At 42.3% G+C, this 24,793-nt stretch overlaps 1 protein-coding gene across 1 annotated transcript in view; it reads left to right on the top strand.

Moving 5' to 3' along the window:
* The first annotated feature begins 847 nt into the window (after positions 1–847).
* Positions 848–24,793, top strand: part of LOC139687033 (beta,beta-carotene 15,15'-dioxygenase-like) — a 57,615-nt gene continuing 33,669 nt past the window's right edge. The window contains exon 1 of the mRNA XM_071584134.1: positions 848–1,040. Coding sequence (XP_071440235.1) covers positions 980–1,040 — 61 coding nt within the window. The 5' untranslated portion in view covers positions 848–979. The remainder of the gene's footprint in view (positions 1,041–24,793) is intronic.

Genomic DNA, 24,793 nt, shown 5'->3' with positions numbered 1-24,793 from the left:
GTAGTTTATCGATCTTCTAGAGCAGCGGGCGTGTATCATGTCAAACTTTAAAAAAAGTGCGCATCACAAGACATTTTATTATGTGCGTATAGATGTAAGGTTATGACAATTGCAACAATTTCGGTTTTCATATTGACTACGAGAAAGCATCCATATATACTCTATGATAATTAATCTATAAATCTTCGATAATTAATTGTATCTTTCGAAACATATCAACTGATAGTTCTCATTATCATCGCTTTTCATCCGTTAACACTGCTCGGTTCCCCGAGCCACTGATCGTCAGGTACGAATTTAGCGATTACTTTTTCAGCTGCAAGGCATTCAAGGGAAAGTTAATAACCTCTCTGAAGCTTCTCGATCGTTAAGTATCCCGTGAAATGCTAGTCATAATATAGCTGAATTTTTCCGTAAACAATGATATGCTTCTTGTTTCAATCGCGATATGGTTCGAATTTCACAACAATCCCTCCTCCCTACGCGAAGCACACTTAAAAAGTACAGAAACAGGCACCCCGGGCCGTGCAGGGTCATACGACGAATCCGTGGCGCGATTCCGTCTTGTCGGCCAAACCGGTTTCCGGCCCTTCATCCGCCACCCTCTCCGTGGCCCCCACACCCAAAACCGCGCGCCTCAGCAAAGGCTCCTGGGCCACGGACGTCGGCGCCCGTGCCCTCCCGAAGAGCTTTCACGGCTTCCCCTCCCTCGCCTTCCCGAGGATTCTCTCGTCAGCCCACTTCGCCCCACTCTCCCCCTCTAAAGTAAGCCCGCCGGAGCCGTCACCGCTCAAACGGACACGACCCGGCAGTCGACGCTGTACTACCCGGGGCGTGAGGAGAGAGTTCTTCGGTGGAAGAGGAGTGTCCCATATAACCGTTAGTACGAAAACTCGCGCGGCGCCGGGCGGAGACTTGAGCGCACTTCCCTCGCCGTGCAGCACGTCGTTCATTGGGAGCAGGAAGACCGACGCCGAGGATGGAGCAACTATTCCGGTCGACGGAGGAGCAGTCGGAGCCCGTGGAAGCGATCGTCAAAGGTGGGTGCCATCCGTGTACGACTGTGAAAGCGGTATCACAGTGAGTCGCTCGCCGCGGCAGAGGTCGCGACTTGCGTGGCCTTCGCTCGCTCAGCTACCTGCGAGAGGTTTGGGGAAATGTGGCTCCCGCTATCAGGCCATAAGAAGAACGAGTATCAGGTACCATTTTCCCTGGGACTGCTGTACTTAAGGCAGCTCTCGGGGCTTTTTCGTGGCAACGCAAGGCCCAGTAGGGCGTCTGTAACAGCAAAGTATTATGATAAAGGTGATTAAGTACAATGTGCAAGCCTCATTTCAATTATTCAGAACTGTGAAATGATAAGCGGAGTTAAATCTATTATCACACCCACTTCTCTAGATGCGTGGAATAAAAATTCACGGTCCTGAACGGCTGAGGTCGAAATTCTCAGAGAGTGTTTTGCAGTCTTAAGGAGCCCACAGGAAAACGCTCTTCGCCTCTAGGAGTAACACCCAAATTCGATGACCAGAAAACATCAATTAACTTCCATCCCAAATTGGTTACGCGGCGAAAGATTTCAAAGCAAACATTTGAAGTAATTCTCAGGGCCTTGTCGATTCTCGAAGATTGCCTGATGACAGTAATCACAACACTAAGAGTCGTCGACCTAGGTACGAAGTACCTGCAGAAATATTTTTTTTATTCAAAACTCCTGTTGAATAACACACGCACGTACGTACCTTTACGTCCAACGGATGACCTTGCGTGGACCAGAGTTTCGGAAATAATATGGGGACGTTGCATGTATTACACAAAAGGTTAAACAAATTTGCGCATTTCAGAAGTTAAATCAACTCATAATAACGACGCAGAACATGATGAAAAACTAAAATCACGAATATTCACCAACTATTCGCCGGTTATCCAAGTCTCAGCCATAGCTTTCCAATACTCTAGTTGGGGCAAGAATTTCGAAACAAACCTGAATTTGGAACTGTTTCCATGGAATTGAAATAAGTTGTTCTTTGGTACTGAAATTACTGTCCAATTTTGTCATTTGTCATTTTTTTCACTTAAATTGAGACATTCAAAGTCCTAGTTAGCCAATGAGTAGCGAGTTACCTGGGAGTAGCGAAATTTATTTTTATAACGGGAATTTAATTGAAAGGTTACTATTAAAATGATTTTTTAGGGTCATTGCGATGAATCTTTTTTGCGATAAATTATTTGCGATGCATTAGAAAATAATAGGGTCTTATCTAAAACCATTCCTACATTTGCACGCATGCATGCCCGTACGCATAATATGATAATTGGCTTAATCATATTTTAATCTAATCTTTGGGTACTTCGGTTCGATTTTATTATGATTGCGTACCGTGCGAAGGAAGGACGATTCTTTGACTTTGTCTGTTACAGTGTATATCTCTCTTCTTTTATCTCGGTGGTTGAAATTGCCGAATTAATTTTGTACTCGAATAATTTTCTCGGCGTCGCAATAAAACTATGTGAGCTTGTACCTTCCTAAAAGTCCAAGCCTTGCCTGCACCCTTCGTGAATCATGAGGCTTCCACACTAATTCCTCCAATTGCAATTGTTGCAATTTTTAGCAAATTTAGCATAATAGTATCTGCCAACACTTTCGAAATCATGAGCTCATGTTTTCTGTCATGCTCTCGCCTCTGATTACAAATCTGGCCAAACTAAAGCGAAGTAACCACTCTTTGCTACCTTTTCATTACATTTTCCAACAACCTTTCTGCCGTATTTCTTCACACTGACACCTTATTCCGAATTTCACTGTTTAAACTGTTGTTCATAGTTTATAGGGAATTTTGTTGCCGAGTACAAGCATCGTTTGCTGGCTTTACTGAGCGTAACATGGTCAATTGGATGCCTTCAATTCTTCCACAATACATACCGTCAAGCATCCATTTATAGATACCAAGTGGGAATTGATACAGTAGATTAATGAAGAAAAAATTGGTAATGGTATCCATTTTTATAAAAAAAAAGCCTGGCGACTGACATGGACTCGATGATCAACGTGGGGGCGTGGTCTCTAGTCACTCGGCGATGAGCGTCAGGGTCTGATTCACGGATTGCCACGAGATTCAAGGGTCCATTCCTTTGTTTGCTACAGTTTTTTCATCAGTTTCTTCTCGGCGTTACTTCATTTCTCGTCCCCATCAGGGTTCAACTGACGTTTTGGGGATTTCTCAATGGGAGGGCCATGTGAAAGAACAAATAAATAATATGGAGTTCATCGAAAATTTTTGTTTGTAAATTTTAACCTTTTATATGTATATCTATCTAGCAATGAAGTGTATAATATGGTGAAAAGGATTTTAATCCTTCTTTCGTTTCAAAGTTCGATAACAATCTAAAAAGGTGACTTCCGATTAAAGCGAAAGACCATTAATCTTGATGAGCGGCGAGTGATCTGTAGTCAGATTTAATATACCACATTTCTGAGAAAGTTTTTCACGAAAACATGTTTCGCGGAGCGCAGGCCTTGATCGAGGCACGCATCCGTGATCGAACGATTTGGGACAACTGAATCTACTCCGCGCGGAGCCGTTGATAAAAATCAGTCAGCAACTTTCTTCCATGGAATTCATCATTTCAAGTGTTGAAAACAATTATCTTTAGTTGTAAACAATTTTTTCAATGGAAATCCTTAGTAATACAGTCTGAAAAATTGACGGAAATATTTAATCCTTTAATTGCAAGTCTAGATCGTGAAAATATTGTTGTAACTCCGGTTTCAGTACACTTCAAGTGTTTTCAGCGAATTGTACTGTAGTAGGAGGACATACTTCTTTCTTCTAATTTTTTTAAATACAAGAATGACTGAAACTGTTCCATGTCAGTTACCTTTGGGACAAATTCCCCTTTTTGGGAAAAGATTTTGCTAAGGATTACGGATTGCATTTAAGTGAAGTTTCAAACTGCAATTTGAGGTTGAATTATACAATAATACATGTCGTTAAACCTGCTGGAAACCTGGAATTCCTAGTATTATGTCAATCGGGTATTCCTAGTTGTGCGAGTTTCATCTCAGTCCACGAGGTTCCAGCCAAATTTAAACACCAAGGTGTTTTACCTTTGACATATTGTAAGAAACTTTGGAGGATGTCGCAAAGATAACTTTTAACGGAGTCACCTGGTAATACGCATTACAATGCAACAACTTTCAGAGTGTAAACAATTATTATCCCTACATTATAGTCAAGTCGAATAACATTTCACAAGTGGTAAATGTGTGCAAGTAGGTACTCATTTAATCGCCAGGTTCGGTATGATTATGATTGGGCACCGTGCGAATGAAATAACTGCAGCTATTAAAAAGTCTAAGGAATATTTCCTGAAAATGATGAACGCAATATTTTAGTCTTTGGCGTTGTATGGTCCAACTAGACATTTTTTCACGCAGTCCCTTCATTTTTCGGTTGTCATGGATTTCAAATGCTGCCAGATCGTACCGTAGTGCTTCACTAAGCACTCTCAACTTCTTTGAAAATGTATTTTCGTATAGTTGCCCCCCGCATGTTGTTTGAGGCTGCCAATTCGTCGGGAAATTCAAAATAACCACTGATTCTGAATCAGTACAAGTCTCACACAGTCACATCTACATCATATTCACAAGTTCCACACAGTATCATCTCCGAACAACAAAATTCCATTTATACGAGCATGCATAAGTACTACTTGAAATAACAAAAAAAAGATATTATCTCTTGCGATTTTGGTTCTATTCTCTCTTAATTATAGAAAGACATAAGGTTGAATAAAGCTGAATTATAAGGGTGAAATCCTACAGTAGGAGCAATTTTGCAAGATTTAATGAAATTACCCTTGTAAGTTTTCGTTATTTCGAATGCAAAAATTTTTTATGTAAGCTTGGTGGTCATTTTTTTCAGGTCGTGGGTATTTTTTCACAGCACATTTCCTGGCGAAAAGGGATTGCTACCACGCAGCAATCTGGGCAAGTCAATCAAGGCATCATGCCTCTAGAATCGATGTTTCATTGTGAACAATGAAAACTTATCTTAACTCATCATAGTGTAATGACCGTATAGGCTCATTAGGCGTAATTCTCTTCCTCATGTGTGCACACAAAATAGTCCAGCTTCCAGGTATCGTCCTATAAAATATTTATTGATAAAAATGGTTTACTTCCTTGCTCGTTACTTGAATTAAAAGAATTGGATTTAGGAAATGTTTGATTCAACTTAGAATACTGGTTTAACATAGTGGGCTGGATGCATTGGCACTAATCGATAATTTTAAAAGCAGATGATAAAAGAGAGTAGCTTAATGTTGAAAGTTACCTGAGAAGTTCGAGTGGCACAGGATGGGGTGTCTTATCCTAGAAGACCTCATAGACTCGGAAGGAAATAGTGAGAGTTAAATTCAAAGAAAGGAACCCCCAGGGGAATCTAGAGAAAATGTTGACTAACTTATGATTTTCTTGCATTTTTTTCGGTACTTACAACTATGCACATTTTGTCGTCCCTCAGTGCTCCCCGAGTCATTCTTACTGTCTAGTTTGACAGGATCCCAATCATCTGTCCGCGCGAATGTGCTCGCGAGTCAGGTTTAGCCCGCGAGTTGTAAGTAGTTTCCTGACCCTCGCCTCAGTTCATCCGTCTGCGTAATGCACCGCAAGCCGCTGCAAGGGGTCGGGGGCACCGGAATTTGGTAACCAGACACACATGCAGATACCTATACATTAGTACGTTAGTGTATTTAAAAAAAATGGTATAGCTAATTTACATAAACAAATGATCACATACGCACATGTATTCCTATAAACATCATGTAATATACATGTATGCATTAGACTCTAAGCTAATATACGGGTTTCCATAAAGGATATCGGGAAAAGTTTCGGAAAATTAGGTTAATATCAGATATTGCTAAAAATTACTACAACCTTGTCGTGGTGGAAGGGCGTTCCGATGACCCCTAGAGCTGTGCTGGCGGGAGTAATAATTATTGCTCCTGGTAGGGTCACCCATGCCAGATAGGTCGAAGGTTAGGAGCCAGACGAAAGGTAGTCCATGCGGCTGCAATGGCGTCTGCAAAGGCAGCTGCAATGGCGTCTGACCCCAGTGGGGCGGCCAGTAAGTGATAGTGTCACGTTAAAAACACTATTGAGGAAGGCAACGGGAAACCACCCCAATTATCATTCCCAAGATTTAAATGAAGGAAAAAACAGAGATTTTGAGGCCTGGCAACTACGGGGCTCGGCCCAATCGGCCGTGTGTCGTGCACGGCAGCGGGGGAGGCAAGGCTTCCGCGGTCGTCATCCCACGAAACCCTTGCAAGTGACAGCCAGCAGCAGCAGGACAGAAGACGCAGGAGAAGAAGACCAAATTAGTTAGAATAGGAACGAGGAATATTAGGAAAATGATGAAGACAGGGAAATTGGAGAATGTTAAGCGAGAGATGCAAAGGGGAAATAGAGATATTTTAAGTCTATGCGAGGTGAGATGGAATGATAGCGGGGATTACTGGAGTGATCAGTATAGAATAATATACAGCGGCGGGGACGAGAGCCAACGAGGGGTTGCCATAGTATTTAATGAAGAGGTAGGAAGAAGTGTAGTCAACATAGAGCAGGTAACGGATAGAATACTTCTAGTAGAGATAAAAGCAGAACCGACGAACTTGGTTATTATTAAGGTATACATGCCACTGAGCAACCATAAGGAAGAAGAGGTCGATAGGATATACGATCAGTTAGAGGACATAATCGCGTGTGCTCCTGCAGGGAAACATTTGATAATGATGGGGGATTGGAATGCGACGGTAGGCGAAGGAAGAGATGGTGACGAGGTCGGGGACTACGGTTTGGGCACGAGGAATCACCGCGGGGAGAAAGCAGTTGAGTTCTGCAGGAGACAGGGGCTAGTCATCACCAATACTTGGTTTAGACACCACAAAAGACGCAGGTATACATGGAAAATGCCAGGTGATTCAGAAAGGTAATAGTTAGATTATACCCTGGTTAGACACAGGTTAAGGAACATTGTGATAAATTCGCACAGCTTCCCGGGAGCGGATGCGGACTCTGACCACACCTTAGTGGTTATGAAATGTAGAGTCCGTTTCAAAAAGATAAGGCAGGGGCGGCGAGTTAGAAAATGGAATGTAGAAGTATTGAATGGCTTGAAAAGGAAGGAATACAAACAGGAGGTAGAAGAAATCATGGAGGATGGTAATGAGCTAAGTACTATCGAAGAAAAATGGGAAAGAGTCGAGAAAGGGTTGTCTAAAGCCGCAAAAGAGACTATTGGAACTGTTAACACTAAAAGGACAAGGAAACCATTGATCACGGATAAGATGATTACAAAGATGGATGTGCGGAGAAAATGGAAGAATGTAAATACAGAGTTAGGCAAAACGAAGTACAAAGAATTAAACAATAAATTGAGGCGGGCAACAAATAAAGCAAAAGAAGCATGGTGGAAGACGCAGGGCGAAGATATGGAAAGTCTGCAGAGGAAGGGGGAAATTAGTGCGCTGTACAGCAAAGTTAAATCTTTATCGGGAAATAATACAGGGAAATCTATGCTAACAGTTAGAGATAAGGCGGGTAAGGCAATAGTTGACACAGGAAAGATACAAGAGAGATGGAAGGAGTATAAAAAAGAACCGTATAGTAAAGAACTTAGACCAACAAAGTTAGACATTGAAAAAGAATATGATGTAGAGGAAGATAGCTTAGGTCCAGGTATACTAGACGATGAGATAGAAAGGGCATTAAGGGACATGAGGCTAAATAAGGCCGTGGGGGTAGATAACATTCCCGCGGAACTATTGAAATGTTTAGGAAAACGAGGGAGGAGGAGGCTATGATCAGTTTGGGTTTAGGAAGGGGAGAGGTACGCGTGTTGCCATTGCAGTAATGAGATTATTAATCGAGAGGAATATAGAATACAACCAGGAGGTATTTGCCTGTTTCGTAGATTTCGAAAAAGCGTTTGATAGAGTAAATTGGGAAAAACTAATGGGTATGTTGCGGAAAATAGGAATAGATTGGAGGGAAAGGTGCAGTTGGGGAACGGGGAGTCCGGATGGGCAGTAATAGGAAGAGGTGTAAGGCAGGGTTGCCCATAATCACCGTTACTGTTCAACCTGAATGCAGAGGAAATGATTAAAGAGGCATGGGAAGAACTGGAGGTAAGAATGAAAGTGGGCGGGGAATTCGTAAAATCAGTTAGGTTTGCTGATGATCAAGCTTTAGTTTGTCGGTCAGCCAAGGGGTTGCAAGCATTGCTTAGTGCATTGAAAGTTCTGTGCGACCGGTATGGGATGAGAATCAATATTAATAAAACAAAGGTTATGCGATTTTCTAGAAAGAAAAAGGCTAACCTAAACATTAAAATAGGAGGACAAAAACTAGAGCAAGTAGAACAGTTTACGTATCTCGGTAATGTTTCGGACCAACACGGTCAAAGTAGTAGGGACGTAAGTAGAAGAATTGCGCTAGACAAAGAGGCTTTTACAAGGAGGAGGGAGTTGATGACGGGGACGTTGAGGAAGGATGTTAAGAAAAGACTCGTAAAAACGTTGATATGGAGCGTAGCTATGTACGGCGCGAAAACGTGGTCATTGAAGCAGGAGGATAGACGTAGACTGGAGGCTTTTGAAATGTGGGGGTGGAGAAGAATGAAGATGAAAACAAATGAGGAAGTACTTGGTATGGTGGGCGAAGAGAGGGGTTTGTTGGGAGCAATCCTACGGAGGCAGGAAAAGTGGCTGAAGGGGGTATTGACCGGCAGCGGGATGTTGAAGACTGTAATTGAGGGGAGAAAGTTAGGCAAACGAGGAAAGGGAAGGACGGGATAGGGATGTTGGACGGGATGAATGGAGGAAGAAAGTACTCAGAGCTGAAGAGGGACCTGATGTAGAGTAGGATGTTGTGTTTTGCTAGGGGTCACAAATTATTTAATTAGTAATTATGTCCATCCAAAAACCTACCTTAACCGGTAGATTACCTAATAATAATTGCTAAAATGCCTCAAAATTCTTCAAAGTACATCCCTTAACCGTTGATACACTTTTACCAGTGGCTTTTCCACGACTCAAAGGCTCCCTAGTCTGCGGATTCCGGAAGATCCTTAAAAGAAATGGATACGAGCTTCTTTTACGGCACTTAGCATCACAGAGAATTTCACTTTTGGGAATGGGAAATAGTCTGCTGGTGACAATTCCGAACTGTAAGGGGATTGGGGAATCGGTGCGATGCCGTTGCAGAAGGTCTTTGCAAGCAGACACTCGACTCTGCTCTTGGTCGCCCGTCAAGACCTTCGAGACGAGTTTAGCGCAGATCTTTCGCATCGCCAAATTTTCAGTGATAATGGCGTGCACTGTCATCTTGTCGATGCCAATAAGATCTGCGACCATGCACACACTTAACAGACGGTGTAAATTCAGCACTTCAAGCATAGGGCAGGAAAAAAATTGTTATCGATGCGTTTTATATAAACCTTGTATTCAGATGCTTGGGCTCGATTATGTTATGACTGTGTGTCGTGTGAGGGAAGAATGAGTACTTATATCTGCCCTTTAAGGTTTCATTCATCATTTTATTATCTCGGTGGTTGAATCAACCAATATAAATTGTCCTACATTCTCCCCTCTATGACAGTAATCAACATACAGTATTGTACACATCATCACCTATCCAAATGCTCTGTATCCATTTTTCCTGTCGTCTTTGGGTTTCTTTCAACAATCCCCTCTCCTCCCGCACCTCTTCCTTTGTTTTCGGATCTTTCCACTTCACCGTATCCATCCTCCTCTACGCCCACATTCCATTTCAAAACCGCCCACGCATATCGTTTGGCTTCGGCGATCTTCTTTCCGCCCCGTACAAAACCACGCTTCATATCAAAGTTTTGACGAGCCCTTCTCTAATTCCTTGCTTATAATAATTGTCTCTGTGCTGCAAGAGAATTCTGTGGTCCTGAACCTTTTAAAGAGAGTAAATCTCGCTTGCGACCTTCATGAATCAAGAGGCTACCGACCAAATTCCTCCAGCGTATCCGTTTCTCGTAGCAATTTTTAAATACTTGGGTCGTACAATGAGCCCTTAGGAAAAAGTAGAAAAATAATTTATTTTGAGTAGATTTCTGTTATTTTCCAACATAACCTTCTCTTACAACGATGCGATTCGGTCAACTCTTCTAAAAAGGTAGGATTTCGAAGGCCCTCAAAATTGGTATCCGTGTTGGAGATGACCACCTCTTTCGGTGTGAATCGTTTTCCGTCGAGCCATTTTTTCAAATTTGGAAATGAAAAAAGTCACTGGGGCCGAAATATGGTGAATATGGTGGGTGTCGTATTAATTTGAACTCGATTTCCACAATTTTCGCCACATAAACTACTCAGTTGTGCATCCGTGCATTGTCTTCATAGAAGAGAATATTTTTATCTGGCAAATGAGAATATTTTCCTTGATTTCTTCGCAAAACCGTTGCAGTACGACGCAAAACTCTACATTTATCGTTTGTCCTCATTGCAAGTAACCGATGTAGATGATTTCACGTGCATTCCAAAAAACCGTGGTCATCACCTTATTGGCCGATTTCACCGTCTTCGCCTTCTTCGGAGCCGAAACGCCTTCAAAAGCCACGCTTTCAATTGTTCCTTTGTCTATGGGGAGTAGCAGTGTACCTGGTCTCGTCCACAGTCTATGCTCATCAGGATTACGAGGGAAAAGTCCCAAAGCCAGCCTCTCAATTGACCACACGATTGTGTTTAGTCTCCACTGATAGCAAACGCAGTACCCTTCTTGCCGAGATTTTTTCACACCCAATGTTTTATGCAAAACTAATAATATTTTACCTTGTGATATGCCTGTGGCCTCACCCGTTTTCGCGAACTTTGGTTTGTCGACCACTCAAAACCGTATTGAACCTCCTTCTATAGACTTGGGTAGAACGGTTTTCAAATAAGTTAAAAAGTAGAAAGGATAAATTGAGCTTCTTACGGCCTCTGTTCAGACTGATTATATTAAATAATATTTCTTTAAGCCGTAAAAGGCTTCCTTTTACGGTTTAAGGTACAATGTATTCCCCAAGTTCTTTCAGTATTTTTAATATTGAGGATTCCTTCCGAGCCTTGGACTTTTTTTGATTTTACATTTTGGAGCTATTTATCAATTCCTTCCTGTGACAATAATAATGTATGTCGCTCATGACATGTTCCGTTGTAGATTAAGGTGCCTGTTCTTCAAACCCTCGTCGAACCGAACCGAAATATCGCAGCCTCTTACGGTTCGTTAGCTGCTGTCTCCAGCTATCAGCTGTTTGCAGCGCATTTCTGTTTTTTTCGTATCTAAAAATAATTAATCGTTTTGGCGTAGCCAGTTTCGGACATCGAAGGTCGATAGGGTATTTCTTGGGGTTGAGGAATACGGAAAGGGAGAAGTGCTGCTTGTGAGCCGCGGTGTGATATTTCGATAGTTTTATCGTAGGACCTAATGTCTTAGAGTCGGTCGTATCCAGTCTTTTGCATATTTTCTTTCGTCATTTCCGTTAGATGCCGAAAGAATTTTAGGTACGTCGGTGCAGCAATAAGCCAAACTAGTGCGGCATAACTGGGGACAGGTCTTACCATGATTTGATAGAGTAATATTTTCGTCCTCAGAGACATTAATGCTGAGGGAGGCAGTATCTATGTTTCGCCCACCGGAATCCGGTGTCTAAAATAACGCCTAGGAATTTGGTTACTTCATTCCATAGGGTTTGTTCGGGATGAAATGAATGGGCGGTACTTTTCCGGTTTTTGGCCTACGTGAAAAGGTTACGTGTTCACATTTCCTCGACTTAGGTTCCAGTTTCCTATCTTCCATCCAGTCGGAGAGTTGGTCCAACCTGCACTGTAACCTCATTGCACAAGCGGTGAAGCCCAAATGGGCCGCCGTGCGTGCGCCTTGGTGCGATTGTGTCGCCCGCATGCAAATATAGTTTCGTCTCATCCGTTTTCGGTACGTCGTTGACAAAAATTGTGAACAGGACTGGTGAGAGAATTGAGCCCTATGGCACTCCTAGTGTTATTGGTCGGAGGTCCGAGGAAATGCTCTTCCAGCTAACCTGAAATATGAGGAAGGATTGGAGGATTTTGAGCCTGTATGATGGAAAAGGCAGTTTGGATAATTGAAGCAGGAGTTCCTCAGTCCATACTTTAGCAAAGGCAGCTCGTGTTACGTAGCCCGCGTATTTCCGATATGCTCCGATTATCTTGAGTATTTGGCTCGCGATCCGGTTTTCTCTGAGTTTGTGCTGTTTTCGCTGGTCAATTTTTTTAGGCGGGACTTGATTACCACTTTAAAATATATTTCCGGTTTCCTACAGTTGGCTAATTGACTTGTTGGTTCATGGATCGTATGGCAGCTTTAGAGGCTTTAGAAGCATCATTATTTTTGCTAGTTTCCATTTCGAAGGAAGAAAGCCGATAGTTAGGCTATCGTCAAGTAATTTACACAGAAAAGTGCTCGCGAAGATCGGAAGGTTTTTCGTGGTCTTACTCGAGACCATCGGGTCCAGCGGCAACTTTTAACTTCATGGACCTGATTACTGTCGTAATTTCGTCAGTATTGAGGTTTGCTGACTGGCACTTGAAGTGTACTCAGCCGGCAGATATTCAGCCTCTTCATCATGCTGTCAATTCCCAGGGTTATCGAAACTTATTTGTGACATGCCTGCAAAAATCTGGCATTTGTAGTGCTTATGCTGTCTGGTTCCCTACAGTGAGAGACGGGCTTTTTCCGTTTTTTAAGGCTCGTGCCATACTTAGCCATCCTTCGTGGATAACTCAGAGATTGTTTTCCGCCAAGACTTATTTCGCCAGCCGCGGATCAGGGCGTTTAGGCAGATTCTCCGAGCTGCAAAACGTTGGCGGCTTCCACTTGATCACGGGCGCTGCCAGTGGCGACTGGCTGTGCCTCTTTCAGTGATTGCTCAGAGTATTTCTTCCGCGAGTGTATCCGAGGACTAGTAAGCCTGCCTGTACCAGCGGAAATCTCTGCGTTTGCGACTCTCTCCCACTGGTAAGCAGGCCGCGTCTATTTGATGTTGATTGCCTGATGGGAGCGAGGACATTTGTTGCTCCAGTCCTTCTCGAAATTTCTTCCAGTTCACCAGGGCATGCTCTCTCGCGAGAGACACGATGGGTGATGAGTGAATCTGGTACAGGAGAGGTAGGTGACCCGAGAGTGAATTCTCAAGTGTGACTGTTTGCAGGACGGTTTAAAATCCCTTTTGCAATGACAACGTCAAGGACATCATTCTGTACGTAGTTGATGTCGAGAAGTAGGCGTGATTCTCCGGCGCTGAGATTTCCAGGTGGCATTTCTCCTGTAGTTCTAGAAGCCTTCTGCCCACCGTATTAGTGACTCGAATCCGCATGTGGAATTTGCTGCTCAAGTCCCCGCCCAGGACGTATCGACCTTTGGTCATTCTCTCGATTTCAGCTGAACCTCTAGCCTTGACTTTCCCGGGAAAAGGACCATATGTTAATGTTCCCGATGGCCGTGCATAAGGCCGTCCTACTTTTTCTATTCTGTCTCCGGATGGCCGGTCAACTTCTATTATTTTGGGAGATTTTTTTGTCAGAATCAGTACTCCACCTTCAGGTCTGTCCATCCGCTCTCGTCCCATCTGACGAGAACTGAGTGCGTAATTTGTTTTCCTGGTGTCAAGGCATGTCTCTTTCAAGAGTGTAATGCCTGCTTGCGTGGATTTTAAACAAGTCCAAGAGCTATTCCATCTTGTTGTGGAGGCTATAAATATTACATTGGAGGATTTTTATCGTATCGGGAGCGAAATTACTTTTGGTGAAGGGACAGGAGGGCTCCGCGAGTCACTTCTTCAATGGGAATACCTGTTTTGTATTTCCCCAGCGCAAGGGCCACGAGCTTCTCCGCGAGTGAAAGCAGCAATGTGGAGAAGTGCGTTTTGAAGGCGTCTAGTTTCTTATCGCCTGTTGTCTGAACGGTTGATGCTGCCGACTGGGCAGGCACCGGAGTGTTTCTAATTACTCCTGGGAAATCACCTGGGGTGATGGTGGTTGGATTATTATGAGTACTGGGCGCCGTTTCGGCGTGCGTTCGATCCCCTCTCAAACCTTTCAGCATATGCTTTTATATTCTAAGCATCCTCCAAGCAGGTGTGCATGGTGTGTGCAGGGTGTGCTCCTTTACAGTTAGCACATTTTACAGGTTCTGCGTTAGGAATATTGCATGCCCGATGCCCGTGACTGCCTCCGCATCAAACAATACGCTCTGCTAGACCGCATGATTTGTTTGTGCCCCTCCTCACTTGTAACCCAAGAACACATATCAACAGATATATTTTTGTCTTCTGACCCGAAAGCGCTCCCGCTCATTTGGTGGGGAAACAATTCTATCGAATGAACTTATACGGATGCACAGTAACGCTGTTCCAAGAAAGTTAATGACATATGTTCGGATTTAATCATTTTTCACGTAAGTTTAATTATTAGCAAGTGGTAATTAATTCAATTGGAATGAGTCGACTGTGAGACACTGTCCTCGGGTTTTGACAAAACCACGCTATAAATGGCAAAAGGTGGTAGATGAACGGTAAAATAAGTCATGAAATGTCAAACCCACTGGATGTAGCATATCCTTAATTCTTTTCGCGCCCTAATTTCGCATATGATCGGTATTAGGTTTTCTATTGCGTTCAACAGATTCAGGCGAGATGTAGTGGAAGCTCGTCATTCTGAGATAAACCAATTTGCACTTTTCCACGGATTTTGAAATCTGTGGAAAAGTGCAAATTTATTATTCTCGTAAGGTTTGCTATTATCATAGCTATTAGTTTTGAGGAGAGAGCGTAGTCCCTGCTCCCTTTTTTGTATGAGTATTTGGCTCAGCACAAAATTACTCGGTTAACTGTCTCTGCACTGGCTTCCGCGGATGAAATGAAGGAGACTAAGGCGTGGTCGTAATGACGAGATTCGTAGATATCAAATAAAATCCACGGCAACCTGGGAAACAAGCGCAAAAAGGGCGATGAATGAATTTCAAGTTTTGGCATGCTCAGGTTAAGTGACCGATAAATATACACCGCTATGTATGTAAACAGCTTCATTAAAATGGGATGGCAAATGGTTTTTATATTTATTTCATGCTATTGTATCACATTTCATTTGTCAGTCTCGCGTTGGGAGTGAAAACAAAGTCCCTGGTTTAGACCGCACATCCGCGGAAGTCACGTGAGGGATTGGGTTCAAAGCTATTGTGAAAGGTAATACTGATTAGCCGGAGGCAGCACTCCCTCAACTGGATTTTATAATCGCTGAACCTTACAGGAATGCACGAGCTAACGCAAGTCCAAGGGCTTCTCGAATGAAGCGGATAACTTCTGTGAACTGCACAGTCGGTGATAGCGTTTTAGACTAAGTGTTTGCCATTTTATTTCCTATCGCATTAGCCAGTCAACAATAATTTCGGTTCTTGTGATGCAAACATTTCATTAGCCAATACTTAATTATTTCAAACATTGAAAAAGGAAACTATATGGACTATTTTAATATTAAAGTGCATCGATATAATTTTTTTATCTTAGGGTTTATAAATTTTCTGTTAACATGACGGTTGCAACTCACCGCATTAGTCTTGAAGTAAGACGTACCTACGGTGAGCTCAGTCATGATATAAAGGAGCGGCATGCATATCATTACTCCCGCGTTTAAGCGGTCATTGTTTTTCTCGGGCACCATTTCAGGATAGATAGGGAAAATGTCATAGTCAGTCGTCTCCTGAGTGATTCAGACCATATCCAGGAAGCGAGCTAGCGAAAGCAACTCCGTGAGCCCGTGCGATAAACACCATTATGCCAGTGCTGATATTATGCTCTTCGCGTTAGGTTTCAGTAGGCTCGCAGGATGTTGAATGATAACCATTTGCATTCGCGTCACAAGAATGTATTTCTAAGCGTGTTAAATTATGAGAGATGGGAAGGTAAATAATTTATATTTACTTTTGATGATTTGTGAGAAAGTGGTGGAGAGTGGAAAGAATTGGGGGTGAATGTGTTTGAAGGAACGTCGAAGACAAAGCATATTTGTTGTGTCAGGAATAGAAGAGTACGCGTGAAAAATGTGCGAATCACGTAACAAAAAGAAAGAGCAACATATAAGTAATGAGTTAAATAAAATAAGTTTTCTGTGATTAACTAAAGAGCGATTTATTTGTTGGGCGTGTCAACCAGGGAGGACGGTCGTATGTGCAATCATTTCCAGAAGTCTGTGGTCAACGTTGGGCATAGAATCGGGAAAATGCAAGCAACGTTCTTTATACGAGGGGAAATCGTAAACTTTTAACTATTACTAAAAATAATCGAGATAGAAATTTAATTTCAATTTTGTTATTCTTAAGACTTCTCTTGATCGTCACCATCCAGAGCAATAACATTTCTCCCAGCGTTTCTTGACCTTTCGAAGGCCGTAACTGTAATGGTAGAACTCAGTAGATTGCGTCGAAAATAATTTTTCAACCTCTTGAATTACCTCATTTTTGTTGTCAAATCTCCGACTCCGCAATAGTTTTTTGAATTCCGAGAGTGAGAATAAGCCACATGGGGCGAGGTCGTGAGAGTAGGGCGCATGTGGCAAAATGTCAAAGCCACATAGGTTTGACTTGCCGGTCGGGCCGTGGTCGTGGTCAGGATGTGACCGCGTGGTCAGCACGTGTTTACTTCTGAGGGGTCGTGGAACCCAGCGTGCGGACACACACCTGTGACATGTGCTTTGCAGTTCTTCGTGGATATTTTTCCACTCCCTGCCGAAGCTAAGAATTGTCTCATTCATGATCATTTGGATGGTTGCTCTTCGGTTTAATAGGATGAAGTCCTCCACTTCATTCACGCCGGCAGCATCTTCCGTGAGTGATGGTCTTCCACTTCTTGGATGGTCAGTAAGGGACGTGTAGCGATTTTGAACATTCCTTTTCCACCTCACAACTCTGTCAAATGACGGGCTATAGTTCCCATAAACAGCCATCATTTCATCATGTACTCGCCGGGCACTGTAAACTTACAAATAAAAGAACATAACCACACTACGAGCCTCTATCTTCCCCATACTGCGAGTTGCTTCACTCCACGGCTTCCTGTAACAAAACAAATTAATTACTGTAATTAACAGCATTATCTACAAAATTATCATTTAATATTCTAAATAGATTTTATCAAGATACCTCCGCTATTTCTTCGTAATAAATACTACGTACACCCACGTATAAACCATTCCATGCCGGGTAAGCACTTAGGCTGTGATAGTTTTAAGCCTTTCCGAGAGGCCTGAAGGCCTGCCAAGCACGTAATGTCTACATAATCAAAGTTTCCACGTTCCTCAATTCTTGGAGCAGCGAGAACCGCCTGCAGGTGGAAGGGATATGATGTAAACGTAAAAGCAAACGTATTTAAAATCTGAATGCGGGTGCAGTGTGCCGCTATTCCTGAACTTGACGCAAATAAAGTTAACGGCTGCTGTTTTATTTCAATAAAATGGTCGATTATTTGGTTTCATTTCTCGTCCTGGCGCATCAGTGTTCGATTCCCTAGTCGGGCACTGCTGGGTAGCTGGAACGCTGACAGAGCATCCCCGTAAACATAGGGTGCTAGCCAAGGCAATGATAAAATCACTGGAGAAAATGGTGAGGCTTGCATTCGGTTTCCACACTAATCCTCTGGCCGTCTTCCGAAGGGAAGAGGTGAAAGTAAAGAGAGTGCCTACTGTGTAAATACACCAGAGCGTAAGAGAAGGACTGAGGGACTTGCTTTTAACGGAGGGTCGTGGGTGAAGAAATTTCAACTCCTCCGATTACATTGGGATTAATATCTCATCAACCTCGCAGTTCCCATCAAATGAATCACCCAGGAACCTTGCGTTGCAAAATCTAACGCGGAAATTCCAGATACGGATTCCTTTGCGTCGATAATTTGAGGGAGAAACAATGGAGAGGTGATCGAGCGGGATGAATACATTTCGCCGCTTCCAAGGATCTCCGAATTTTATACCGAAGGACACATTTTTGCGTCTCAACGAGTTTCCAGATGGGTGCCCTATGAAAAATAAAACAGATTTTTTCACATATTTCAAGATGCGTAGATGCACGAATTCACTCAACAAGTGAGTATGCTTACCGCGTATGCGGCCTGTACAAAGACGGCGGTTCACGCACCTGAGCGCTATTTCACCGCGTCGGCGGGGGGATGAGTGAATGACCGAATGACGGGGAACAGATCGAAAATAATATTAGGGTTTTGAATTGAGTAGTGCATTATTTTCTGCGGCAATATGTTCAATACAAGAGCGTGAGTACACATGCAAGGCTGTAAAAACGCTGTCGAACGGCAACACAAAATATAAAAACAAGTTACGGCTGTTCAAATACAAAACACAGAAGTATGTCACTCGTGCAGTTATCATACGTTCAGGCGGTCCTACCACCTAAGAAAACTTGCGCTAATTTACTGAGACATCATCGGTGTTGTCCGTGAATTCCGTGATCATTCGGAAACAATGCCCCGCGGCCATATGTCGAGCATGGATCGTCGCTTTAATCCTAAGGAGTTCAAGGTCTCAACGTTAAAAACCAACCCATTTTGTGCCGACCTGGATCCTGGAATGTAAATAAGTCAGGATGAAGTCCATCATCTTTGCCATCTTATATTTCCGGATCGGCCTTTAAATGGGAAGGAAGTGATGTTGTAACAATTCAATACGGAATTTTTATGACTGAGCTCTGGTTAAACCAGTATCGGTTAAGGCGTCAGCCGGTAAACACGATAGTGGAATATGGAGACCTTCCTTAGTAAATGGGTGGAATTTGAGAAAATATGAACCTTTGGACTTGACGTATCATTTACCCAATCCGAAATTAGACTAGCCGCGAACCACTAACCTTGAATTCATTTAGGCACTGAGGTGTGGTGGTTTAAACCTGTCACATGCCTCCTGGGCGGCTTGGAGATGTAGAAATGATGAACCCAAAGCATCGAACAATACATGATGACCAAATTGGCCTCAACGTTGGAGCACGCGTAAACTTCAATACTCTCATGGCTCCTACCAATGTAAAGTGAAATCATTGCAATTATTTATCGTTGTAGACTGTTTTCTCGAGTGGAGGAACGCTATGTACTAACTAAACACACCCCTGCGCTCTACCGAGGTCTCCTAAGGAGCCAAGAATTTCGAAAACTCCTAACAGAATAATTATATTTTTCCGTGCGTCATTTAATAATTCGCTCACCTTCGTGGCGTCCAAACCTTCAGCCCCTCCTTCTCTCCCACGCACGATGCTTTCGTCTCCCGCGACCTCCAGCATCACATTACCCCTCAATATTTTTGCATCCACTGTTTCCGTTTGTTTCCTAATTTCCACCCAATTATCTGTCTTCCCCCATCATATAGCCACCCCCCTCCCTCTCTTCTCAGTTCATTTTCTCCACCCGTGTCCTAAATAGCACTTCAGTCAAGGTTTCTTGTCATTAATACCTCTTGAAAATATAAAAAAAATTAATGTTAGAACATCGAAATTAGTTAAAAATTCCTTTTCCGATAGAAATGGCAATAAATATAAATGCAAAGTTTATGACCAAGGTAAAATAAGGAATGCTTGCTCGGTGATGTACAGATGACATGACATCTAAGGTAAAGTAAATGTGTTGTTGACAATTATGAATTCTTAATTAACCGACCAGTCTCAATAAGCTGGGTAGCGAATGGTGCATTGGAATGCAAAGAGTTTGGCATATGATGAGTGCTCTGGGTTTGTCCGTTACTGCCCATTCTTGATAACTTGACGGACCGACAGAGTGGTAACAGATGTATACGAGAAGATAGACAGCTGGGATTACAATTAAATTGGACAGGAGCTGCTGTGAAATGTCAAAATGCAGAAATATGTGAAAGTTCAAGATTTTGTTTGATGGATATACTGTACATTCACCGCTGATCACATTACACCATTATCTGGAAAGACGTATGAAACGATGATTACCCTAAGGCAAGGAAAGTAGTTTGACAATGATAGAGTACGTGTATAACTAAATTTTAATCGTCAATTGAGTAGTTTTTTTTAAATACTACGGTGAGTCTCCTCCCCGTAGATCAATAGTTTATTCCAGTAGCAACATACATAGTTATACAACACTGCTATATGTTGATTGAGGGGATACCTGCTCACGCTTAAATTCCCCTTTTGTCCACAATCGCCAAAGTTACTCGATGTGAGATTTTTAAACAGTTATTTGCATGAACTCTCAAGTATCCAAAACATACATGCCAATACATTCGGAATTACACACTTAACCATTCACAGAATACACAGAACATTTGAATTTAGGCACTTTGAGTACAATTAGTACATATTTTCACAATAATCAGCACAAGTACAGAAACATACAACATAATATATACAGATAAAAATAATTTGTATCGTGAATGTATGATATATTTTGATTTTTCGCCTAGTTGTAGAGCACGTTAAATAGGAAAATTTACACTGACAATAAAATGCGTTACATTGCTTAATTACCACTCATGTGACGAAATCAAAAAGGAGTTTACAATGTAAGATTTCAGCGGATGTAACATATATTTGGACAGTATAATGGACGAAAATGGACGTAATGGCATGAAGATAGGAATTTTCCTCGCCGAAAGAGCTCTTTCAAAAGATGACATATTTTAGAAGTAGTTAATTAAGAAGACGAAAGATGTAAAGGAAAGGTTTGTGGACTCATAGACGTGGAGCGTAGCGTTCTCTGGTTCAGAAACCTTCTGTTCTTTGAATGAAATGGATGACAGTTCATTGACGGCACGCGAGATGCTGCTTTGAGTTGAGAAAATAGCCTGACACTGACGAAGGCAAACGAAAATATGTGAGGTATAGTAGGGGAGTGTTGTAATTGAGGGAAATTAGAAGATAAAATTAAGTGCAAGAAGGTAATGCTGAGATGTAGTGGAATACTAAAGTTGGTACAATGAGGGAGAATCGCAAATCACTCACTCGGGAGAGAGAGGAAATATGCATATATGAATGAAGGAGGGCTCAAAGTTGTGAGTTGAAAATAAAATTATCCTGAGGCAAAATGTCTTCATGCAGTGGAAGGTCAGTCATAAGTTCACGAATTGATTTCATAAACTTGATGGATCTCCCAGAAGTTACCTTAATCCTAAGACTACCTAAAATAACAGTAATTAATCAAGTATAATATAATCATTATTTTCCGGTCCTTTCCATTTCAGCGTGTTAGAACGTCATTATTACACACAATCTCATCATCACGTACAAAATGGAGGTGATCTCTTGTATCGACTGGAATACTAGAAGAGACCAGATGAAGATTGCAAGGAAATCTAATCTAGATTATATCACTGCCACGACACGTTTATCGATGCCATTTTCTTTGCAAATATTGCGAAACATAACGCAAATCTTCCCCTTGCTCGTTTCCACTTGGTTCTTTTTTTTCTCAACAAAGCTTTCTATGCAATAAAATATTCCTATCAGCTCTAATTTATGTTCTCCTGCTTAAAAAGTACTTGTAGGAGAATATTTATGATCGCTCTTCGTCCCATGCCCCTTACGTTGATTCAGTAACGCGCCCAATTCCAATGCCTGGGACTTCGTCATCAACAGTCATTAGAAATGAATACAAAAATATAATCATATTTGAGCTATCTATGGTAATAAGGCAGTAATTATCGTTTGTTTGACTGTTTAATGAAGATGAATGATGAATTTTTCTTGTTCATATGTATGCATATTTTGGTACTTTGGTGTGTTTCAGTGTTGTGAGATGATTCATGCTAATTTATAAATTTCTGAAGTAAATTATGCCTTCTATTGACGTAGTGGAAGGCCGTGTCCGTTGCGATGACACCTAGAGCCGCGCTAGTGGGTGCAATGATGAAAGGCTCCTGGTGGAGTCACCCCTGCCATTTAGGATGAAAGGTAGTTCACACAACATCTCTTCCCCACTGAGGTGGATGCAAAAGCATCTGATCGAAATGGGGCGGCCATTTGAGTGGCGGTTTCACCATTGAAACAGAAAGGCGGCATCTCAATTAAATATGCAATGATAATGTGATGGGCAAAGATCGGAGAACGAGTCCTGGCAACTACAGGAGTCATCCCACCGGGCCGTGTGCAGAGCCCGGCCACGGGAGAGGGTGGTCATCTGGGGGTGGTGGTCAAATATTAAGAGTAGCTGAACCGAAAATATTGGTCGCTATTCAGGTCTACACGCCAAGTAACCATAAAGAGGAATGAACAGACAGGGTATGGGGTCAATTAGAAGTAATATTTACGCATATCATTTGGAGGAAACATTAGATAATTATGGACAGAGTGCACGCGGCCTTCCGCCATGTCAAGTTTGAAATCTGTGAGGGGAAAATATACGAGAAAGCCCACCCCATGGACATCAACCTAGACATGTGAGAAGGAATTATGGATTCTGATGATCCCTAGAGCTGTGCTGGCAGAACCAATGGTAATTTATCTGGGTAGGGTCACCCATTCATGATAGGTCGATAGGTAGGAACTAAGCGAAAGGAAGTCAGATCGGCGTCTGTTTCTCAGTGAGGTGACTGTAAAGGTGTCTAACGACAGTGGGGCGGCCATTGAGTGATGGTGTCACGTTTTAAGTCACTAAGGAGGAAGGCCATGGGAGAAACCTCCACTAAATATCCAATGCTACTGTGATGGGCACAGACCAGAGTATGAATCCTGGCAACAATGGGATTTGGTCCACCGGACCATATGCCATGTCAGGCAGCGGGAGAGGCGGAGGTCATTTCATAAAATCCTTGACCAGTAAACGCGGAAGTAGACGCACAGAAGAAGACTGGGCCAGTTAGAATAGCGAAATGAAATATTAGGTCAAGATTGAGGACATGAGGTTAAGAAAATAAAAAGCAGGAGACGGAGAGAAAAAAATAGATACGTACTCTAGAGGCACGAGAGGTGAGATGGAAGGGAGGGAAGCAGGGACAATTGGAGCGAAAATTATTAAGTATTATATAGTGAAGGGGAAGAAGCCCAATGAAGGATAGCACTATTATTGATCACGAAGGAAGGATGTGAGCATAGAACAGGTGAGTGATCGAATAGTAATAGCAGAAGTAAAAGCTGAACCAACGAACTTCGTCGTTAATAAGGCCTGCATGCTAATTAGCGACGATAGGGGGGGAAGAAATAAACAGGGTCCATGTGCCGCTGGGCGGTAACATTCGATGGTCACGGGTGATTAGAATGTGGTGGTGGGCGAAGAGAGGGATGGGAGTGAGGTAGGGGACTATGGCTTAGGAACAAGAAACTACCGCATGGAGAAAGCAATGGAGTTCTCCGGGAGGAGTGGTTTAGGCCAAGTTCCAAAATATTTATAACAGTTTCAGGTTTAACTTTGTGGAATTCCTTCATTATGAGGGTAAAAAAAGAGACTTTACACTTCCACAATAAAGATTTAATATTTCACGACCATGGTTTCGATGCTGCGCAACATCCTGATGATGAAGGGCAGCATCGAAATCATGGTCGTGAAATATTAAATCTTTATTGTGGAAGTGTGAAGTTTCTCTTTTTTACCCTCATACCGAAATAGTCGTCGGTATACGTGAAAAACGCCCGAGACTTGAGAAAGATATCGGTCAAACCATATTGTGGCTAGGCCCAGATTTAAGAAATACGTGATTAATGACGCTTTCGCGTTAGACGCGTATGCGGATGCAGATCTAAATTTAGCACTAATGAAGTGGAGCGTCAGATTCAAGAGGAAAGAAACAGGAAGAGAGTTGAGGAAATGGAATGCAGGTGAATTGACCGGAAAGATAAAAATAGAGTATCAGCAGGCCCGGGAGGAAAGTATGAGTGAGGAAAGGGAAATGGATTAAATGGAAGAAAAATGGGAACATATCAAGAAAGTGATATCAAAATCCAATATCAAAGCTATAGAAATTATAAGAAGTAAAAGGCCAATGAAATGATTGAATATGAACGAATTGATTAGGAAGATAGACGAGAGTAGGGATTGTAACAGTATAAATATGGAGAATCAGGCTGAAGGAAGTACCACAAACTAAAGCGGGAAACTAATAGGACGAAAGAATGGTAGTAACCACGCAGTGCGAGGATAAGAAAGTTTACAAAGGGAGGGTGACAGTACCAGTCATTGACCCCCTCGTGTTGAGGGCTTGCTTATACCGTACCGGTGAGTAAGACTCACCCTTACCGCCCAATTGACAAATTGAAATAAAAACAGCATTCATTGAGTGTGACGGTGGTGTGTGTGGTGTTTGCGTGAAAAATAAACTTACAAACTACTCCCGGGGTCATAAGAATGCGGAAAGCGATGCCCGTCTAAAATTTATGATTACCTAATATTACGGGTTTTTAATCCTTTTTTTAATTATTTTTCTGAATGTATTTCTTTTTTTCATTACATTTTCTTAGTTTAGTTTTTTCCCATATATTTTATTTATTCTTTTTATTTATACTTCTTTATTATTTTATCTATTTTTATACCTTCAAATAGAAAATTTAAGTAACATTAATGTACCCCTGATGGAGCACGAGGAAGACGAGCGGAGAGGTTGAAGAGCGACAGCGAGGGGAAATGGGTGCGACATGCATAGAGGTAAAAGCCCTCTGAGGAAGCTGGCGGGAAAAATATGTGCACACCATTAAAGATACAATGGATGCATCTTCACGTTGACTATGAATGATTCAAGAGGG

Source organism: Hetaerina americana, unplaced genomic scaffold (assembly GCF_022747635.1).
Source record: "Hetaerina americana unplaced genomic scaffold, ioHetAmer1.1.p SCAF_16, whole genome shotgun sequence".
Taxonomy (NCBI): Eukaryota; Metazoa; Arthropoda; class Insecta; order Odonata; family Calopterygidae; genus Hetaerina; species Hetaerina americana.
The sequence above is the reverse complement of the archived record's forward strand: the minus strand, read 5'-3'. Positions and strand labels throughout refer to the sequence as shown.